At 37.2% G+C, this 18,795-nt stretch overlaps 5 protein-coding genes and 2 long non-coding RNA genes across 7 annotated transcripts in view; 5 read left to right on the top strand and 2 right to left on the bottom strand.

Annotated features, from left to right (window-relative positions):
• Positions 1-937: 937 nt before the first annotated feature.
• LOC115245819 (adenylate kinase isoenzyme 6) lies at positions 938-2,286 on the top strand. The gene is made up of 3 exons (XM_029824301.1): positions 938-1,356; positions 1,430-1,581; positions 1,745-2,286. The coding sequence occupies exons 1-3, from the start codon at positions 1,314-1,316 to the stop codon at positions 2,084-2,086; spliced, it is 537 nt and encodes a 178-aa protein (XP_029680161.1). The 5' UTR covers positions 938-1,313; the 3' UTR covers positions 2,087-2,286.
• Positions 2,082-3,745, bottom strand: LOC115245818 (iron-sulfur cluster co-chaperone protein HscB). Its single transcript, XM_029824300.1, has 3 exons — positions 3,278-3,745; positions 2,911-3,167; positions 2,082-2,449 (listed from the first exon to the last, which is right to left on the bottom strand). The coding sequence occupies exons 1-3, from the start codon at positions 3,632-3,634 to the stop codon at positions 2,320-2,322; spliced, it is 744 nt and encodes a 247-aa protein (XP_029680160.1). The 5' UTR covers positions 3,635-3,745; the 3' UTR covers positions 2,082-2,319.
• A 281-nt stretch (positions 3,746-4,026) lies between these two features.
• LOC115245816 (protein Hook homolog 3-like) lies at positions 4,027-6,985 on the top strand. The gene has a single exon (XM_029824298.1). The coding sequence runs from the start codon at positions 4,058-4,060 to the stop codon at positions 6,173-6,175; it is 2,118 nt and encodes a 705-aa protein (XP_029680158.1). The 5' UTR covers positions 4,027-4,057; the 3' UTR covers positions 6,176-6,985.
• Positions 6,986-7,612: 627 nt separating this feature from the next.
• LOC115245817 (dehydrodolichyl diphosphate synthase complex subunit DHDDS) lies at positions 7,613-9,997 on the bottom strand. The gene is made up of 6 exons (XM_029824299.1): positions 9,765-9,997; positions 9,386-9,646; positions 9,134-9,295; positions 8,905-9,053; positions 8,587-8,771; positions 7,613-8,503 (listed from the first exon to the last, which is right to left on the bottom strand). Exons 2-6 carry the CDS (start codon positions 9,544-9,546, stop codon positions 8,267-8,269), a joined length of 894 nt encoding a protein of 297 aa, XP_029680159.1. The 5' UTR covers positions 9,547-9,646; positions 9,765-9,997; the 3' UTR covers positions 7,613-8,266.
• A 956-nt stretch (positions 9,998-10,953) lies between these two features.
• On the top strand, positions 10,954-11,437 carry LOC115245849. Its single transcript, XR_003885607.1, has 3 exons — positions 10,954-11,148; positions 11,254-11,312; positions 11,389-11,437. It is a non-coding gene; the product is annotated as an uncharacterized LOC115245849 (long non-coding RNA).
• A 958-nt stretch (positions 11,438-12,395) lies between these two features.
• On the top strand, positions 12,396-13,173 carry LOC115245846. The gene is made up of 4 exons (XR_003885606.1): positions 12,396-12,584; positions 12,690-12,748; positions 12,825-12,854; positions 13,113-13,173. It is a non-coding gene; the product is annotated as an uncharacterized LOC115245846 (long non-coding RNA).
• A 1,433-nt stretch (positions 13,174-14,606) lies between these two features.
• LOC115245850 (PH-interacting protein) overlaps positions 14,607-18,795 on the top strand; it is a 12,013-nt gene continuing 7,824 nt past the window's right edge. The window contains exons 1-11 of the mRNA XM_029824341.1: positions 14,607-14,788; positions 14,894-14,952; positions 15,029-15,058; positions 15,317-15,376; positions 16,157-16,307; positions 16,432-16,530; positions 16,674-17,011; positions 17,110-17,264; positions 17,469-17,786; positions 17,887-18,304; positions 18,389-18,614. Coding sequence (XP_029680201.1) covers positions 14,746-14,788; positions 14,894-14,952; positions 15,029-15,058; positions 15,317-15,376; positions 16,157-16,307; positions 16,432-16,530; positions 16,674-17,011; positions 17,110-17,264; positions 17,469-17,786; positions 17,887-18,304; positions 18,389-18,614 — 1,897 coding nt within the window. The 5' untranslated portion in view covers positions 14,607-14,745. The remainder of the gene's footprint in view (positions 14,789-14,893; positions 14,953-15,028; positions 15,059-15,316; positions 15,377-16,156; positions 16,308-16,431; positions 16,531-16,673; positions 17,012-17,109; positions 17,265-17,468; positions 17,787-17,886; positions 18,305-18,388; positions 18,615-18,795) is intronic.

The raw sequence follows: 18,795 nt of genomic DNA, 5'->3' as shown, positions 1-18,795 counted from the left end.
TTGACCAATTAGAACAAAAGAGACTAAAATTTCTTTATTCTGATTGGTCAAATTTCAATCTTGAATCTTGAATCTCAATCTTCAATGCATAGTCTGATACGAGCATAAAGCTCGTATCAGGACAAAGAGAAGCATAAAGCATAAAGCTCGTATCAGACTACGCATTGAAAATTGAAAATTGAAAATTAAAGATTGAAATTTGACTAATCAGGACAAAAGGGACTAAAATTTCTTCAATCTACTTCCTTCCGACATGTTTTTCTATCGGGAAACAAAGGCATTCCCCTTCCATTTATATATGTTTTAAGAAAACAGTACGCTATGCTACGTGCGAGCGAGAGAGAATGCAATGAGCACGAAACAGAGTATGTCCTTTTCTACGTGCATCTTTAGTGCCGATCTACAATAGGTGGTTTAAGCCCTAAGCCTTAAGAAATTGACTAATCACAGTCGAGTATTCTCCTCATACTTGATTGTGATTGGTCAGTTTCTTAAAGCTTAGGGCTTAAACCACCTATTGTAGATCGGCACTTACTCCCACTCCTTAAATAAAGGCAAACGCTCGGTCTAGATATACTATGTCTATGGTGGCGACTCTCATTCTTCTCTCTCTAAGTTCCGACTGACAACGTGTCGGGTTCGGACGTGTTTTTGCGTGCTGCGTTTTTCCTTTGTCTGGACCTTTTTTTGGACTCCCTCCTCTCTTAGAGGAGTTTTGCTTATATTCTACAAACCCATAAGAAACAATGGTGTATGGGCGACTAATGCCCTACCAGCCATAAAAGAAAGAAGAAGAAGAAGAACATTCTTCTCTCTAATGGGTGCTTTCCATTTAGTGACTCAAGTCGACACAAGCATCATTCTATCTTTGTTGTTCACTGGTATTGAAAGAAGATAGAATGATACTTGTGTCGACTTGAGTCACTAAATGGAAAGCACCCGATATTACATTTGTCGTACGACAAATGTAATATCGGCCTTAAAGTATATCGGTGTAAACTAGACCATAGAATATATAGAGAATACATCCATGTAAACAAAACGCAAAGATCTAATGTTGCAAAAGTGAGACTGATATTATATTACATTCACATATGACAAAAAGTTTGTCGAATGTATCAATTTCTCGGATAAAGAATAATAAAGAATTTTTAGAGTCTTTATCAGTCTAAAAATTTTCAATACGTTTTGTAGGTTTTTTTTTGTTCGAACTTTATGTCATAGCTCTCAGTTGATGAAACTAAACGAAGCACGTACATATACACACGTGGTTGAAATTTGACTTCATACCTGCATATTTGTATTTTTGAAAAATGTTAAACATGCATAGAAATGCGCCTAATATTCTAGTGACAGGTATATAATAGCATATCTAATTGTAATACGCGTCATTTAGCAAGTGTCATTCAGAATAATCTATAATTTTCAGGCACGCCTGGTGTCGGTAAGAGTTTAATGTCGCGTATGTTGTCGGAGAAAACCGGATTAGAATGGCTCGATGTTAGTAAACTAGCTATAGAGAATGAATGTGTGACTGAATACGACGACGTGTACCATTGCAATATGTTAGATGAGGAAAAGGTATTTTAATATAATTTTTTGTTATTGAGTTGACATATCTTACCATCTTAAAATTTTTAGTTAAAATATAAAGTCTGTAGAATATTATTTGCTGTAAATTTTGTATTGTCTAAATCTTCTTAGTGTCATATGTATAAATCTTTACACAATATTTTTTTTCTAGCTACTGGATGGAATGGAGAATCTTATGAACGAAGGAGGAAAGATTGTAGATTACCATAGTGTCGATTTCTTCCCCGAGAGATGGTTTGATATTGTATTTGTACTCAGGACAGACAATACTACCTTGTATGATCGCCTCAAGGAAAGGGGATATTGTGGAAAAAAACTAGAGGATAACATAACTTGCGAAATTTTTCAAACTATTCTTGAAGAGGCAAGGTCATCCTACAGGAAAGAAATAGTACACGAACTAATGAGCAATACTTTAGATCAGGTGACAGATAATGTAAATAGAATATGTCAGTGGCTGGAGCAGTGGAAAATAGACAATCAGCAAACTTGAAAATTTATGTAATTAATTTCCCCTCAATCTGATACACTCTTTCTTACTTTATTTACATTATCTAAATTAAACTAATGCATTATTTACACTTTAACTTGTTGCAAATACAAAAATCTGTGCATAAGTTACACATATAAAATAATACATATAAAAACATGTTTTTTATATTTAATGCATTAAATAAAAATGATTTAAAAACAGAATTTTTGTTTGTTGCAAATGTTATAATATATTTATTCTACTATACCTAAGTCATGTTTTAGCCTTTTTAATCTATCATCTATAGTATTATAATATTTCATTTTTATCAAGATCTTTGTTGCCGTTTCAATATCTTCCTTATTGAATGCTTCTGCCACTTGCCTGAAGAAAAATTGACAAAAACATTATGAGGTATATTAAAATTTTAGCAGTATAAATTTTTTTTAAGGCTAAAAAAAGTGAAGATTACTTTGACAATGTATCAAGCATTTTTTTGGATTCTTTGGCCAATTTGATGATTTTGTCTTTGTCCTCCATTGCATTTTCTATTTCTTCGTTACGCTCCATAATCTCCATAAGAAATTCTGGATTCAAGTTGGTGGTTGCTTCTGGTATCGATATACCTTTTAATTGTAACATATACAATCCTCTTTTTAATGGATGCACCAATGTACTATAAGCCTTATTTATTAGAGAAGATATATTCTCTGAGATTTGTCTTTCTTTCTATCAACAGTTAAAGCAAATTTTGCTTATTAGATACAGAAAGGACATTTCGATAATCTTAAATTAAGAGGCTTGCAATAGGAAATTATGTGCCTAATAAAAAAAGTGAAGATTACTTTGACAATGTATCAAGCATTTTTTTGGATTCTTTGGCCAATTTGATGATTTTGTCTTTGTCCTCCATCGCATTTTCTATTTCTTCATTACGCTCCATAATCTCCATAAGAAATTCTGGATTCAAGTTGGTGGTTGCTTCTGGTATCGATATACCTTTTAATTGTAACATATACAATCCTCTTTTTAATGGATGCACCAATGTACTATAAGCCTTATTTATTAGAGAAGATATATTCTCTGAGATTTGTCTTTCTTTCTATCGACAGTTAAAGCAAATTTTGCTTATTAGATACAGAAAGGACTTTCGATAATCTTAAATTAAGAGGCTTGCAATAGGAAATTATGTGCCTAAAAATGAATACTTGCCTCAGATTTGTTACCAAATTTATCAGGATGTAACATTTTTTGCAACTCTGTATATTTTTTATGTATTTCTTCATTCACCACATTATAATTTTTTTTAATTCCTATGATGTCGAAGTAGTCCAAGTTCTGCGGTAGTTCCTGCAACACTTTGCACTTCGAACAGAATAGCTCGGATTTGTATATATAATTGCAATTCCAACATTTAAGTGGGCTATCGCTGCAGAAACACAAAGTTCCCGATAATTGGGTTGCAGGGTGAATCGTATTTCTCGATGCATAATACGAATACAATTTGCATTGCTGCTTGACCGGGCTTACTGCCATCATGGATTTTTTAATGATTCTCGTCAAAAACATTTTTCCAATGTAATCTCGTCATATAATCTATGCCATGTACGATACAATTATCGCACATTATCTACACGAGCCATTGTTCGAGGTGGTACTTGAATTTACGACTTCCGCATCTCTCCTGCTCTCTCCGATAAAGTGCGATAAAGCGCTATCAGACCGTATCGGGGCGCGATAACAATAGCAATTTTAGGTTAGATCGAGTGTCTATATGCAGCAGAACAGATGGTTTGGTATAGGAATTCACAATTCTACATCTGATTTATAATATTGTATCTCGATTCAAAGAAAGACAAGTGGGATTATGAATTCAATCAAGAGTCGCGGTCACGAGAACAACACGTGCCACAGAATTTGATGAAAACTAGAGACGTGCGAGTATCCCCGAGCTTTCTTCAAGCTCTCTAGACTCCGGGAAAACATAGCGAAATGGGAGATCATCGACAACAATTGAGCAATTTAATCAAATGGTTGGGTACATTCGATCTTCAAGCGCCGCATAACTCTGCAGAGGATATAAGTGACGGGGTTGCCCTGGCGGAAGCCTTGGCCCAGATTGCACCAGAGTGGTTCACAGCGGTATGGAAGGCGAAGATCAAGATTGACGTGGGTGCCAATTGGCGTCTTAGAGTAAGCAACATGAAGAAGATTGTGGAGGCTGTGATGGAATATTACTTGGAGTGTTTGAATCAGCAATTGTCAGGCTATGTCAAACCAGATGCGATCAAGATCGGCGAGCATTGCGACAGCGACGAGCTGCGTCGTTTATTACAGCTGATTCTTGGCTGTGCTGTCAATTGTGATCAGAAGCAACAGTACATCACCAAAATAATGGGTATGGAGGAAACTGTACAGCAGGCAATAATGCAGAGTATCCAGGAGCTTGAGAGCAGCGTGCATGGACCCAGATTGAGCCTGCGTACCAGCTTGAACTTTGAATTGGATGTGGCCGATGGTGCTCAACAGAGACTTTATGCTGAACTCCAGGCGACAGCGGATATGAAGGATCAACTAGCGCAGAAGTGTCACGAGCTTGATCAACAGCTTTCTTTGTTACAGGAGGAAAAGGCTGCATTGATTGCGGAGAATAAAAAATTGCAGGAGCAACTGGACGAGTTTGAGAACCCAGAGGAGTCTGGCTCTATATCGAAATATTCTGGGCTACGGAAACAAGTGGAAGCATTAAAGGACGAATTGTTTAAGATGGAAACATCCAGGGATGATTACAGATTAAAGGCAGAATTGTTGGAAAAGGAAGTGTTGGAGTTACAGTCGAGACAAGAAGATTTGCAAAAAACAGCTGACGAAGCAAATCAGCTGAAAGACGAAGTCGATGCCTTGAGGGAAACTGTAGATAAAGTAGCAAAATATGAAATCATGATAGAATCGTACAAGAAGAAGATGGAGGATTTGAGCGATCTTAAGAGGCAGCTGAAGATATCGGAAGATAAGAATGTCGAATATTTACAAGCCAAATTGGACTACGAAGAAGAAGTAAAGCGTACGATGATGTTGCGTAATCATTTGGAGGCGTGCAAACAGCAACTCACGGAAATTCATCATAGGCTGGATGAGCAGAGCAACAAATACGACCGACTGGAATTTGAGGGTAAAAAGATGGAAGCCAAGTTGGGTACTTTGCAGAGGGAGAGGGATCGATTAATCATCGAAAGGGATGCCCTGAAGGAGACGAATGAGGAGTTGAAGTGCACGCAATTGCAAACTGCCGAGAACATGGCGAAACCCAGTGCTGATAGTACTGGTGTTGCCGGGACGGAGATGGTTCCGCTCGAGATTAAGGAGAAATTGCTCTGCTTACAACTGGAGAACAAGATGCTGAAGATGAAGCAGACAGGTAACGAGGACAAGTTACCGAGTGTGCAAGCGTTGCTGGAGGATTCTGAGGAACGTTTAAACACATTGCGAGGGCAAAATCGCAAGGCGAATCAGAGGATAATGGAATTAGAGACCAAATTGGAGGAGGTCATGGGTACTCAAGCCAGCGACGACAATAAGAACGACAACGCGGGTTTGAATCAGAAAATGTCGCAGCTGCAGGACGAACTGCGAAAAATACAGTCCGAAAGGGAACGGCTGACCATACAACTCGAGGAACGCGAGAGCGCTCTGCAAGCACAAAAGCAGAAAGCCTTCGCTATTCAGGAGAAACTGACACGGAAGGAGTACGAAAACGCTGCTCTCGAGGAACGCTATAAGAAGTACATTGAAAAAGCCAAGAGTGTTATAAAGAGTCTGGACCCGAAACAGAGTAATTCTTCACCGAGCGAGGTCGTTGTGCTGCGCAATCAATTGCTAGAACAGCGCAAGATGATTGAGGACATGGAGCGCTCCATGAAAGAATCCAGATTGTTGCGAGAGATGGAAGAGAAGCTAATGGTGACTGCTTTTCATAAATTAGGCCTGAATTGCCACAGAGAGGTAATAGATCAACGGCTCGCGGCGCTTAGTTCAGGACAGGGTCAATCCTTCTTAGCCAGACAAAGGCAACCTTCGGCAAGACGCTATCCACCTTACAACTCAAAATGAGAAGAGCGAGTCGATTTCATATTTAAGTATTGCAAAGAAGTAATAAAATGGTATTTGATTATTTGAGGTAATTAATTATAATTATAATTATTATCATTAGTAATAATATGATAAATGTGATACTGCATACACACACACACACATGTTGAACTTTAATTTAATAGTCAAATTTATTAAATAACGATGACTATGAGTAGCATGATTAATATCTATTATCATAACATAATAATATTGAGATATCACATTTATTTTTTTATTATAATTATCAGAATTGACTTTTTATATTTTTTTCCGATATAGATGCAATGAAATAATTCGAAACAAAGACAAAAAAAAACCAAGAATTAGACACATTTACTTCTTAATAAAAAAAAGAATAATTCATATAAAGTCTCATATAGAGAAAGAATTTACGATATAAACAACATCTTGCAAATGAAGGAGATTTAGTTCATTTCATAGACATTTATTTAAATCATTCGTAGATGTGTATATCCAGCCAATTTTTCTGTCTTCCTGTAAAATTATCAAACAGATATATAATTCCAATATTTTATTTCATAATTTCGATTATCAGCCAAACATTTATAATGTTTTTCTGGCTATTAGAGATGTGCCAATATATATGTTCCTGTATCTTTAATAAGTACGTAAGTAAAAAAATAGTTGCACATGAATATCTCCATCAGCTAGAAAAACGAATTAAATTCACATATTTTAAAATTGTATCGCAATCTATATCGGAAATGTTTATCGTTATACTTATCTTATTTGAATTGAGCTCAAAAAAAAAAAAATTAAATAAATAAATTGTAAATAAGATGATTATATATATATTGATGGAATATACATTGCTTCGCAATACAGTAATAATAGATATTGCGCAACACATTGAATATTCTATAACATGAACAAATTTTATACCATCTAGTGATATTTTAATTTATGCTGATGACGACCAATTATACTGATTTGTGGAAAATATTGTATATATTTATATGGTGTTGCTTATTTTGATAGAATGTGATTGATGATAAGTGTATATTCATGAAAAATGTTATCTGCTCTGTGCAATAATATATGATGAGACAAATTATTGTAAATAATGTATATGCAAATATACACAAATATTTCTTGGAATTAGGAAAATAAATATATTATAATCAAGTTTAGAATTTAATAAATACATTATATAAATATTATACACACACACAATACAACATACTTATTCATACATTTTTATAGTCGCGCATTAATGTTATAACTAATATTATTTATTTGATACATGATTTATGTTATTGCTATTATATATACCTTTTACAATTCTATTTCATAATCCCCCAATGTGCATGTGTAATAAAAAACAATTGGAAAACTTATGTATGGAATGTGTACATATACAAAGATGAATAAATATATAAATGCGCTATATAATATACGTTGCATACTGGAAACAGATTTTATTAATATCTATGTATATAATTACACCTAGAACCTTTCAGGAAAAACGAATATTCCATTCTAACAATATCAATAATATTTGTCAAAATCATTACAACTTATTATGTGCAAGATTGATAATTATTTAGTTTATACATCTTAAAACAAGTTTCTTTAATTATCTAATCTTTGATTATGTATTTATTCATAAGAATAGATTTATGATACATGTTATGTTTATAGAAAAGATATATGAAAAAGAAGCTCTGTAAAAGTAAAAATTTTGTAATTGATATTTCAATTGTTGCATGTTTCAATCTCGGATCTCACACATATATTTTAAGGATTTGTTTGTTTCTACCTTTTTTTATATATCACATATTTATTTTCTAAAATATCTTGTATAAGTGGAAGAATTATTTGTAGTTATCTCCCTGAGTCGTATAAATTTTTTAATATATATTATAGAATATATATATATATTATAGTTTCGACAGTCATTTATATCTAATCAACCCTGACAAGTTTACACTCTATCCTAGAAAATTGATTTGAAACAAAATATGGTTTCAATCAGGTTTCAGGTTTTCAACATATTTGACTGACATTTGTATTTACTGGAATATAAGCGCATTAAATATTATTTAATATCTATGATTGAACTGTTGACAGATACATATTTTCAATCATAACTTGGCGTTCATGATGCAACTTATTAAGATACATAGATACTCTATCATTGTGCACCCTTGGCTCCAAATTTTGTACTTTCACGATTTTTTGTAAATCAGAATAACATCTTTGATAATAGAAAACAGCGCTAAGTAAATTCCATAAACTGAATTCAGGCCACAATACATCGGTAAAGTAGATACAGGTATTGGAGATCTGAAAAACAATTTAAGATAATTTTAGTTGCGCTTTAATAAATCATAAAAAAAAGTTTGTTAAAATAAACTATGTCTTCTTACTTGCCACAAGAGGAAATCACTAAACCGAACTTCTCCAGAAGTACGAATTAATAAATCTGGATTTGAGGATTTATAAGTATATAAACACTGAGAAATCAAGCTTTCGTTAATATCTTCTGGTAAGATATCAGCATGTTTTACACCTTCTGCTATATCCTTAATTGCATGAGTAATTTCATCCTTTGCTGAAAAGATATTAAAATTTTGTTAAAAAGTTATGTAATATTATTTTAACAAGTAATTTAAATTCTTATTCATATTTAATAGAAAGTATAACAATGAGTATAAATATATATATTAGTTATATAATTATCTTACATGTATAAGCAAAAGCAAGATTTAATGTTGCTTTATTATTGTTTTCAGTGATGATCATAGCTTCGGCAAATAATTTACGCATATCCTCTGAAAGCAAGGACAAATTGCCAATCACACGAATACATACTCCTTGTTCTGCCAATTTATCCCTGAAAATATTGCATTTTGTAATTATAAGATCCATCAGATTATGACATAATATATGTTCAATTTAAAACTTTATACACACTTCTCTTCTAAAAGACGCATAAACTTGCATCTTGCAAGCTCCATAAGTCCATCAACTTCCTCTTTACTGCGATTATAGTTCTCTATACTAAAAGCATACACTGTGACTTCTGTGATACCCAGATCTCTGCACCAACTCAATGTCTCTGCCAGTTTATCAAATCTGTCGTAAGTAAAACATAAGACACATACATGATATAAAAGAACATAATAGACTAATATATAGTTACAAATTCTTTTCAGAGACACATACCCTCTTACATGTCCTTCTATTCTGGCCACGTTTTGTTTATTCGCATAACGTCGGTTACCATCCATTATAAATGCCACATGTTTAGGCACATGGCCAGTCCTTATAATTTTTAATGCCAATAATTGAAACCAATTCAAAGTATGCTCTCTTATCCATGACATTTTACTTTAGACAAGTCCACGTAGAAATGTATGAAAATATGTTATTTATGGTTCTATTTACAATTTATTTCTGTCAAACACACTTTTGTCAGACTTCTCACTATTAAGTAAGCAACAATTAAGATTTAGTGGCGCACATAAATGTGTACAATATGCAGTATTTCTTAAAACGATAACAGCGACGAATGAGGCTAATCAGCTGTTAGGCATCGTCTAACCTTCATATCAGAGCTAAAGCCATTTTTGACGTGGCACGTTAATTTCACAAATATTTTAATTATGTGTCTTATCTATGCTACGTTGCGTATTATTTAGGTATATTCAGGAAGCGACAATACATTGGATCGATTATCATCGAGCGGAATTTCTGCCTCGCGTGATTCTTACTGATGAGTCGGATATTCATATACATATGTATACATATATGTGTATCTATATGTTTATCATACACGTGTCGCTCGATCAATTCCTGTAAATGTGTGTACACAATACATTTTCCATTACTTCTCTTTCCTACTTTTTTTTTTATTTATTAATGAATAAAACGAATGAAGAAACTATTTCAAGATATCGTATAAATTCATGCAAGAGTTTATTCCAATCGTTTGGTAATATAAATAAATAAATGATCGTTTGTGATAAACATGAGAAATTGTTACGATGATTTTATATGTCAAACGATATGCATTTCGTGGTTCGACGCAAGTATGTGCGCGATCTTTTGATCTGCATTGCAAATATTAATTAGTTATGTGGTGACAAATGTATACATATCGAAGACGGATGTTAGCATGAACGAGAAACGATATAGTTTTCTGTCAGTTATAACTGTAATACATAATTTTTCGAACATTCTTGTATGGAATTCTTACAGAGATCGCGCGAACAGATGTGTCTCTTATCAAACATTTTTTCTTTTTTATAAACTTTAATCTACTCTCGCGCAACAAGAGAATATTACGAATAAATTATACAGTATTCATATATTTATTTATATATTATATTTTCATCGTCATTTACTTGTAAAATTAACTATAAGATAATATAATTTTCTTCTTGATTGGATCCGCAAATCGAACTACGATCGCGAGACGCTTTCAAGTGTGGCGCTTTCAATGGCGGATTAATCTCTTCGCCGAGATAAGTTCCCGGATGATGTAATATGACCGATCGCCAGGCAATTCCATGACAATCTGACCAAATGTAAAATTTTTCGTGCAAGTTTATAACTCGTCGAAGTTACGATTATTGAAATCATATTCTTCCGCGAAAAAGATTTCAGACTTTTGACGCGATACGAGATTGAAAAATTCTGGGTCATCGTGAGCGAGAGGAACGGGCACCATGCGACTTAATCTACGCGCCTGTTCGCAGCCGCTCCGTCATTGGGGGACTACTTTGCGTCGGTTTAGGCGAGCGTGTGCGTGCGCGTTGCGGTCGCACAGCCAAGCTTCGGAGAAAGAAAATGAACTCCGCGGTGGTTATCGCGGCGCTATGAGCCGTAAATCCAAATGTTTTCGTCGCTTGTGAGTGAATAGAAATCGATTGGATCGGTCGGGATGGAGGTCAGCGCGTCCAGGAACGAGTCCGGGATCGCACCAGGTAACATAGAATGCCGTATACGAGCGAGTGAACTCGCTGTATGTGCCTTCATACCGCCGTGCGTGCCGCCGTGTCTAAAGCTCCCCGTGTGTTTTCCCTTTACAGAGCTGTACTTCCTGATCGCGAAGTTCTTGGCGGCGGGACCCTGCGCGGAAGCCGCGGCGGTAAGTGATCAAGGGCCGAGATGCCGAATGAACCGCGTCGTAACTCACGGGAGAGTCTTAACGAATTTTGTTTCAGGCGCTGAAGCGGGAATTAGAGCATACCAAGGTAAGCCGATCGGCGGACCTGACACTGTACACAACTAGTCTCGCGGGCCACATGGTCTCGCGCACGTGGTTTCTGCTTGTCTTTTTTTTTTATTTATTAATGAATAAAACGAATGAAGAAACTATTTCAAGATATCGTATAAATTCATGCAAGAGTTTATTCCAATCGTTTGGTAATATAAATAAATAAATGATCGTTTGTGATAAACATGAGAAATTGTTACGATGATTTTATATGTCAAACGATATGCATTTCGTGGTTCGACGCAAGTATGTGCGCGATCTTTTGATCTGCATTGCAAATATTAATTAGTTATGTGGTGACAAATGTATACATATCGAAGACGGATGTTAGCATGAACGAGAAACGATATAGTTTTCTGTCAGTTATAACTGTAATACATAATTTTTCGAACATTCTTGTATGGAATTCTTACAGAGATCGCGCGAACAGATGTGTCTCTTATCAAACATTTTTTCTTTTTTATAAACTTTAATCTACTCTCGCGCAACAAGAGAATATTACGAATAAATTATACAGTATTCATATATTTATTTATATATTATATTTTCATCGTCATTTACTTGTAAAATTAACTATAAGATAATATAATTTTCTTCTTGATTGGATCCGCAAATCGAACTACGATCGCGAGACGCTTTCAAGTGTGGCGCTTTCAATGGCGGATTAATCTCTTCGCCGAGATAAGTTCCCGGATGATGTAATATGACCGATCGCCAGGCAATTCCATGACAATCTGACCAAATGTAAAATTTTTCGTGCAAGTTTATAACTCGTCGAAGTTACGATTATTGAAATCATATTCTTCCGCGAAAAAGATTTCAGACTTTTGACGCGATACGAGATTGAAAAATTCTGGGTCATCGTGAGCGAGAGGAACGGGCACCATGCGACTTAATCTACGCGCCTGTTCGCAGCCGCTCCGTCATTGGGGGACTACTTTGCGTCGGTTTAGGCGAGCGTGTGCGTGCGCGTTGCGGTCGCACAGCCAAGCTTCGGAGAAAGAAAATGAACTCCGCGGTGGTTATCGCGGCGCTATGAGCCGTAAATCCAAATGTTTTCGTCGCTTGTGAGTGAATAGAAATCGATTGGATCGGTCGGGATGGAGGTCAGCGCGTCCAGGAACGAGTCCGGGATCGCACCAGGTAACATAGAATGCCGTATACGAGCGAGTGAACTCGCTGTATGTGCCTTCATACCGCCGTGCGTGCCGCCGTGTCTAAAGCTCCCCGTGTGTTTTCCCTTTACAGAGCTGTACTTCCTGATCGCGAAGTTCTTGGCGGCGGGACCCTGCGCGGAAGCCGCGGCGGTAAGTGATCAAGGGCCGAGATGCCGAATGAACCGCGTCGTAACTCACGGGAGAGTCTTAACGAATTTTGTTTCAGGCGCTGAAGCGGGAATTAGAGCATACCAAGGTAAGCCGATCGGCGGACCTGACACTGTACACAACTAGTCTCGCGGGCCACATGGTCTCGCGCACGTGGTTTCTGCTTGTCAAAACATTAGAATCTCAAGGTCGCTGACCTTGGTGAGGTATCGCGGCCGCTCGCGGTACGCGATCGGCCCTTGCCGATCTTCATCGATCGAGATGCCGATCGATCGGATCGATATTTTTCCTTCTATCCTATTAATCATTTCCCTGTATAGATTTTAGATGGCATTTTTGTTCGCAGACTTTGCCGTCCCGAATCGACTGGGAAGGACACGTGCACAATCAAACGTTCGAGGAATTGGTGAGTATGGATATACATGATGACATGGCGATCGGCACGAGGCCGGACATAGCTCGACTCGACTCGTCTTGCGAGTAAGACACGGCCGTTCGGCCGTTGCGCCATATCGCAAGGTGGTTCGATGAAATAATGCGCCGGGCGCATTGTATGTCGTGAATCCGCGGGGGGTGCTCTACCCCCCATTTAATCCCCCCGTAACCGCCCTCCGCCGCGATTCCTCTCGCGTCGCTCATTCTCTCTTTCTCTCGCGTAGAACGTTCGCCGTGGCCTCTTCCCCCACTGCCGCCGTCCGTTAACCAATCGTAGCGCACTTCCGGCCATTTCGCGTGAGCTGATCAATGAATATATGTAGAGGTCCACACACACGGCTTATTTATAGAAAGTGGTCTCGCGCGTGACGAATGGACTACGCTGATTGGTCGGCCGCGGGAACTACTTGGCCGTTCGAATTATGCGCGCGAACGATAAACGCGATATTTCAATTTTCCAATTTCAATGTTTATTTCTAGCGTAATTAAGAAACATTAATTTTTTTTTTTTTATTTATTAATGAATAAAACGAATGAAGAAACTATTTCAAGATATCGTATAAATTCATGCAAGAGTTTATTCCAATCGTTTGGTAATATAAATAAATAAATGATCGTTTGTGATAAACATGAGAAATTGTTACGATGATTTTATATGTCAAACGATATGCATTTCGTGGTTCGACGCAAGTATGTGCGCGATCTTTTGATCTGCATTGCAAATATTAATTAGTTATGTGGTGACAAATGTATACATATCGAAGACGGATGTTAGCATGAACGAGAAACGATATAGTTTTCTGTCAGTTATAACTGTAATACATAATTTTTCGAACATTCTTGTATGGAATTCTTACAGAGATCGCGCGAACAGATGTGTCTCTTATCAAACATTTTTTCTTTTTTATAAACTTTAATCTACTCTCGCGCAACAAGAGAATATTACGAATAAATTATACAGTATTCATATATTTATTTATATATTATATTTTCATCGTCATTTACTTGTAAAATTAACTATAAGATAATATAATTTTCTTCTTGATTGGATCCGCAAATCGAACTACGATCGCGAGACGCTTTCAAGTGTGGCGCTTTCAATGGCGGATTAATCTCTTCGCCGAGATAAGTTCCCGGATGATGTAATATGACCGATCGCCAGGCAATTCCATGACAATCTGACCAAATGTAAAATTTTTCGTGCAAGTTTATAACTCGTCGAAGTTACGATTATTGAAATCATATTCTTCCGCGAAAAAGATTTCAGACTTTTGACGCGATACGAGATTGAAAAATTCTGGGTCATCGTGAGCGAGAGGAACGGGCACCATGCGACTTAATCTACGCGCCTGTTCGCAGCCGCTCCGTCATTGGGGGACTACTTTGCGTCGGTTTAGGCGAGCGTGTGCGTGCGCGTTGCGGTCGCACAGCCAAGCTTCGGAGAAAGAAAATGAACTCCGCGGTGGTTATCGCGGCGCTATGAGCCGTAAATCCAAATGTTTTCGTCGCTTGTGAGTGAATAGAAATCGATTGGATCGGTCGGGATGGAGGTCAGCGCGTCCAGGAACGAGTCCGGGATCGCACCAGGTAACATAGAATGCCGTATACGAGCGAGTGAACTCGCTGTATGTGCCTTCATACCGCCGTGCGTGCCGCCGTGTCTAAAGCTCCCCGTGTGTTTTCCCTTTACAGAGCTGTACTTCCTGATCGCGAAGTTCTTGGCGGCGGGACCCTGCGCGGAAGCCGCGGCGGTAAGTGATCAAGGGCCGAGATGCCGAATGAACCGCGTCGTAACTCACGGGAGAGTCTTAACGCATTTTGTTTCAGGCGCTGAAGCGGGAATTAGAGCATACCAAGGTAAGCCGATCGGCGGACCTGACACTGTACACAACTAGTCTCGCGGGCCACATGGTCTCGCGCACGTGGTTTCTGCTTGTCAAAACATTAGAATCTCAAGGTCGCTGACCTTGGTGAGGTATCGCGGCCGCTCGCGGTACGCGATCGGCCCTTGCCGATCTTCATCGATCGAGATGCCGATCGATCGGATCGATATTTTTCCTTCTATCCTATTAATCATTTCCCTGTATAGATTTTAGATGGCATTTTTGTTCGCAGACTTTGCCGTCCCGAATCGACTGGGAAGGACACGTGCACAATCAAACGTTCGAGGAATTGGTGAGTATGGATATACATGATGACATGGCGATCGGCACGAGGCCGGACATAGCTCGACTCGACTCGTCTTGCGAGTAAGACACGGCCGTTCGGCCGTTGCGCCATATCGCAAGGTGGTTCGATGAAATAATGCGCCGAGCGCATTGTATGTCGTGAATCCGCGGGGGGTGCTCTACCCCCCATTTAATCCCCCCGTAACCGCCCTCTGCCGCGATTCCTCTCGCGTCGCTCATTCTCTCTTTCTCTCGCGTAGAACGTTCGCCGTGGCCTCTTCCCCCACTGCCGCCGTCCGTTAACCAATCGTAGCGCACTTCCGGCCATTTCGCGTGAGCTGATCAATGAATATATGTAGAGGTCCACACACACGGCTTATTTATAGAAAGTGGTCTCGCGCGTGACGAATGGACTACGCTGATTGGTCGGCCGCGGGAACTACTTGGCCGTTCGAATTATGCGCGCGAACGATAAACGCGATATTTCAATTTTCCAATTTCAATGTTTATTTCTAGCGTAATTAAGAAACATTAATTTTCACCTTTGCATAGTAGTATTTTTTGCATTATGCGTAACTAATTTCACATGTTGATATGAAGATTTAGTACCATATAATGTTGAGAAGAAAATACTCAACATATTGCAGATATTAATATCTATATAGTTTTTTCGAATATTACATAATATGAAAACTTTTATATAGCGTATAAAAGAGCTTTTTAAATGCTTCAATTTTATCTGTGGATTATTTTACATAGTGGTTTATTATTGTAACAATTTTTTTAGGAAAAAAAATATTCACACATTGGATCAAATCATTTACTGCAAATATGTGCCAGAATTGGACCAGTGTTAGAGAAAGAAGTGCCGCCATGTGTCCCTGGAGCGATATCGCTTTTGGGTGCAGGCAAACAATCTTTGCTGCGTACCTACGAAGGTATAAGAATTAAATAAATGTTTTCTATTAATTATATTCTTTATTGCAATAATAGAATCTTTTCTTTTAATAGTATATAAGTACGTGAACATTGTATATAATGTACAAAATTTTATTTTTGTAGATATCACACGTTGTGTATACAGCATTGTCGATTTTTCCACAAGATTCGGTGGAAAGCCCTTCCTGGAATTATCTGGTAGCTTGTCAGTGCCTAATATAGGTAAGAAATTAAGAGTTGGCAATTGAATGCAAAATGTACTTGCTATATATGCAATTTTATTGGCACTTTCCTGATACTTTCTTTTTTCTGCCTTGTAAAATGTCAATATATAATTTTGCTATGTATATGTTTTTGCCCACTAGTACGTGTACTTCAGGGACGTGAAAACTCTGGTCCTCTAAGTCGAAGACAGGCAATACCGACGAAGTTCTACAGCAAGATGAATTTATATCGGCGTACGCTGGGTCATTTATCCGCGGTGTATTGTGTACTGTTTGATCGCACTGGTAAATATGTTATAACTGGAGCGGATGACTTGCTTGTTAAGGTCTGGAGTTCAGTCGATGGACGTTTACTCGCCACTTTTCGGGGCCCGTCCGCCGAAATTATGGACATTGCAGTAAATTTTGATAATACTTTATTGGCGGCAGGAAGTTTAGATAGAGTATTAAGAGTTTGGTGTTTCCAGACAATGTCGCCTGTAAGTAAAATGAAAATATATATCAAGCGAGAATTATTTTCATTTTTATATACGATAACTATATTTTTCTTTTAATTTATATATATATCTTCTTTCAGGTGGCAGTTTTAATGGGGCATACAGGCATGATTACATCTGTAAATTTTTGTCCAATAGAATGTAATGGTGTCTATTATTTGGTCTCTACTAGTACTGATGGATCAGTGGCTTTTTGGTCTCACACAAAGAAGTCGAACGAAAGAGCGGTATTTCAGTAAGTTTATATATATATATAAAATTTAGACATAAAATAATTCTTTATAAGTATCTTTCTATCTGTAATATATTATTTTCAATACTTTGTATTACATTTGTAATATATGTATTGTATTATTTTCATAATAAAATAAAACAATATAATATATTCAATACATATTTGTACATAGAACGATTGTGTGCGATATGTAATTTGTTGCAGGACAAAACCTATTCAATATCATGAGAAAATGAGACCTGGTCAAGCACAAATGATTTGTGCCTCCTTCAGTCCTGGAGGTGCATTTATGGCAGCTGGATCTGCAGATCATCACGTAAGAGTTTACACAATGTTAGGGGACGAAGGACCACGCAGAGTCCTCGAAGTCGAGTCGCATTCCGATACTGTAGATAGTATTCAGTGGGCTCACAGCGGTTTAAAATTTATTTCTGGTTCTAAAGACGGTACTGCGAATGTATGGCATTTTGAGCAACAGCAATGGGTACATAAACAGCTACTCATGACGACAAAGCTTCCTGGGTATGTTTTCAATGAATTTTTTTTTTATAAAGATTTTTTATACTCATCAGCCTAATACATAGCATGTTGAAATTATTCTTTTTTTTTTTTTCTTTTACAGAGAACCAGAAACAGACGATGATACAAGCAAAAAAGCAAAAGTAACTATGGTTTGTTGGGATGTGAGCGATGAATACGTTATAACAGCAGTGAATGATTACTCATTGAAAGTGTGGAATGCTAAATCTGGTGAACTGATGAAAGTTTTGCGGGGACACAAGGACGAGGTGTTTGTGTTGGAATCACATCCAATAGATTCTCGTTTGATACTCAGTGCTGGTCACGATGGGCAGCTTATCATTTGGGACGTGTTAAACATGGAATCGATAGCGTGTTTTCAAAATTTTGTCGAAGGTCAAGGAAATTGTGCTATCTTTGATGCAAAATGGTCGCCTGATGGTACAATGCTCGCTGCGACAGATTCTAATGGACATCTTTTGATGTATGGATTTGGATCTGGCGCTGAAAAATTAAAAATTGTAAACTATCTTGCAATATTATTTACATATATTTTGTTTTGTTTTACATGGGTGTTTAATCTTCTAAGTTTTTTTTATTTTCAGATACCAATAGAATTATTCTTTCATACGGATTACCGGCCCTTAATAAGAGATGCAAATAATTACGTTCTTGACGAACAAACGCAAACTGCGCCACATTTAATGCCGCCGCCGTTTTTAGTTGATGTGGACGGAAATCCTTATCCACCGGCGCTACAGAGATTGGTACCAGGAAGAGAAAACTGTAGGGGCGAACAATTGGTACCAAATATTGCAGTTGGTGCTGGCGGTAAGATTTATATGCTCGATACTTCATACAAAACAAGATATCTTGAACTGTCTTAATAATTGAAAAGAAATATTATATACTGAAGAGTTCTCAATAGCAGGACAATATCGTACTTGGTTTTTTTTGCATTTATATTTTTAATTTTTTAAATTATATCCAAGATTTTTTATATAAATTATCT

The sequence above is a fragment of the Formica exsecta genome, unplaced genomic scaffold (genome assembly GCF_003651465.1).
Source record: "Formica exsecta isolate Colony F162 unplaced genomic scaffold, ASM365146v1 scaffold1327, whole genome shotgun sequence".
NCBI classification, from domain to species: Eukaryota; Metazoa; Arthropoda; class Insecta; order Hymenoptera; family Formicidae; genus Formica; species Formica exsecta.
The sequence above is the reverse complement of the archived record's forward strand: the minus strand, read 5'-3'. Positions and strand labels throughout refer to the sequence as shown.

What these genes read in the sequence shown, in the direction of transcription:
- LOC115245819 (XM_029824301.1), top strand. Translation starts at nt 1,314, where the DNA reads ATGTTAAACATGCATAGAAATGCGCCTAATATTCTAGTGACAG. An exon ending in GCCTAATATTCTAGTGACAG is followed by an intron (nt 1,357 to 1,429) that starts GTATATAATAGC and finishes TATAATTTTCAG; the next exon opens with GCACGCCTGGTGTCGGTAAG. An exon ending in ATATGTTAGATGAGGAAAAG is followed by an intron (nt 1,582 to 1,744) that starts GTATTTTAATAT and finishes TTTTTTTTCTAG; the next exon opens with CTACTGGATGGAATGGAGAA.
- LOC115245818 (XM_029824300.1), bottom strand. Translation starts at nt 3,634, where the DNA reads ATGTTTTTGACGAGAATCATTAAAAAATCCATGATGGCAGTAAGCCCG. An exon ending in AATTTGGTAACAAATCTGAG is followed by an intron (nt 3,168 to 3,277) that starts GCAAGTATTCAT and finishes AACTGTCGATAG; the next exon opens with AAAGAAAGACAAATCTCAGA. An exon ending in ATGCTTGATACATTGTCAAA is followed by an intron (nt 2,450 to 2,910) that starts GTAATCTTCACT and finishes ATTTTTCTTCAG; the next exon opens with GCAAGTGGCAGAAGCATTCA.
- LOC115245816 (XM_029824298.1), top strand. Translation starts at nt 4,058, where the DNA reads ATGGGAGATCATCGACAACAATTGAGCAATTTAATCAAATGGTTGGGT.
- LOC115245817 (XM_029824299.1), bottom strand. Translation starts at nt 9,546, where the DNA reads ATGTCATGGATAAGAGAGCATACTTTGAATTGGTTTCAATTATTGGCA. An exon ending in ATGCGTCTTTTAGAAGAGAA is followed by an intron (nt 9,054 to 9,133) that starts GTGTGTATAAAG and finishes CAATATTTTCAG; the next exon opens with GGATAAATTGGCAGAACAAG. An exon ending in TCTTGCTTTTGCTTATACAT is followed by an intron (nt 8,772 to 8,904) that starts GTAAGATAATTA and finishes ATATCTTTTCAG; the next exon opens with CAAAGGATGAAATTACTCAT.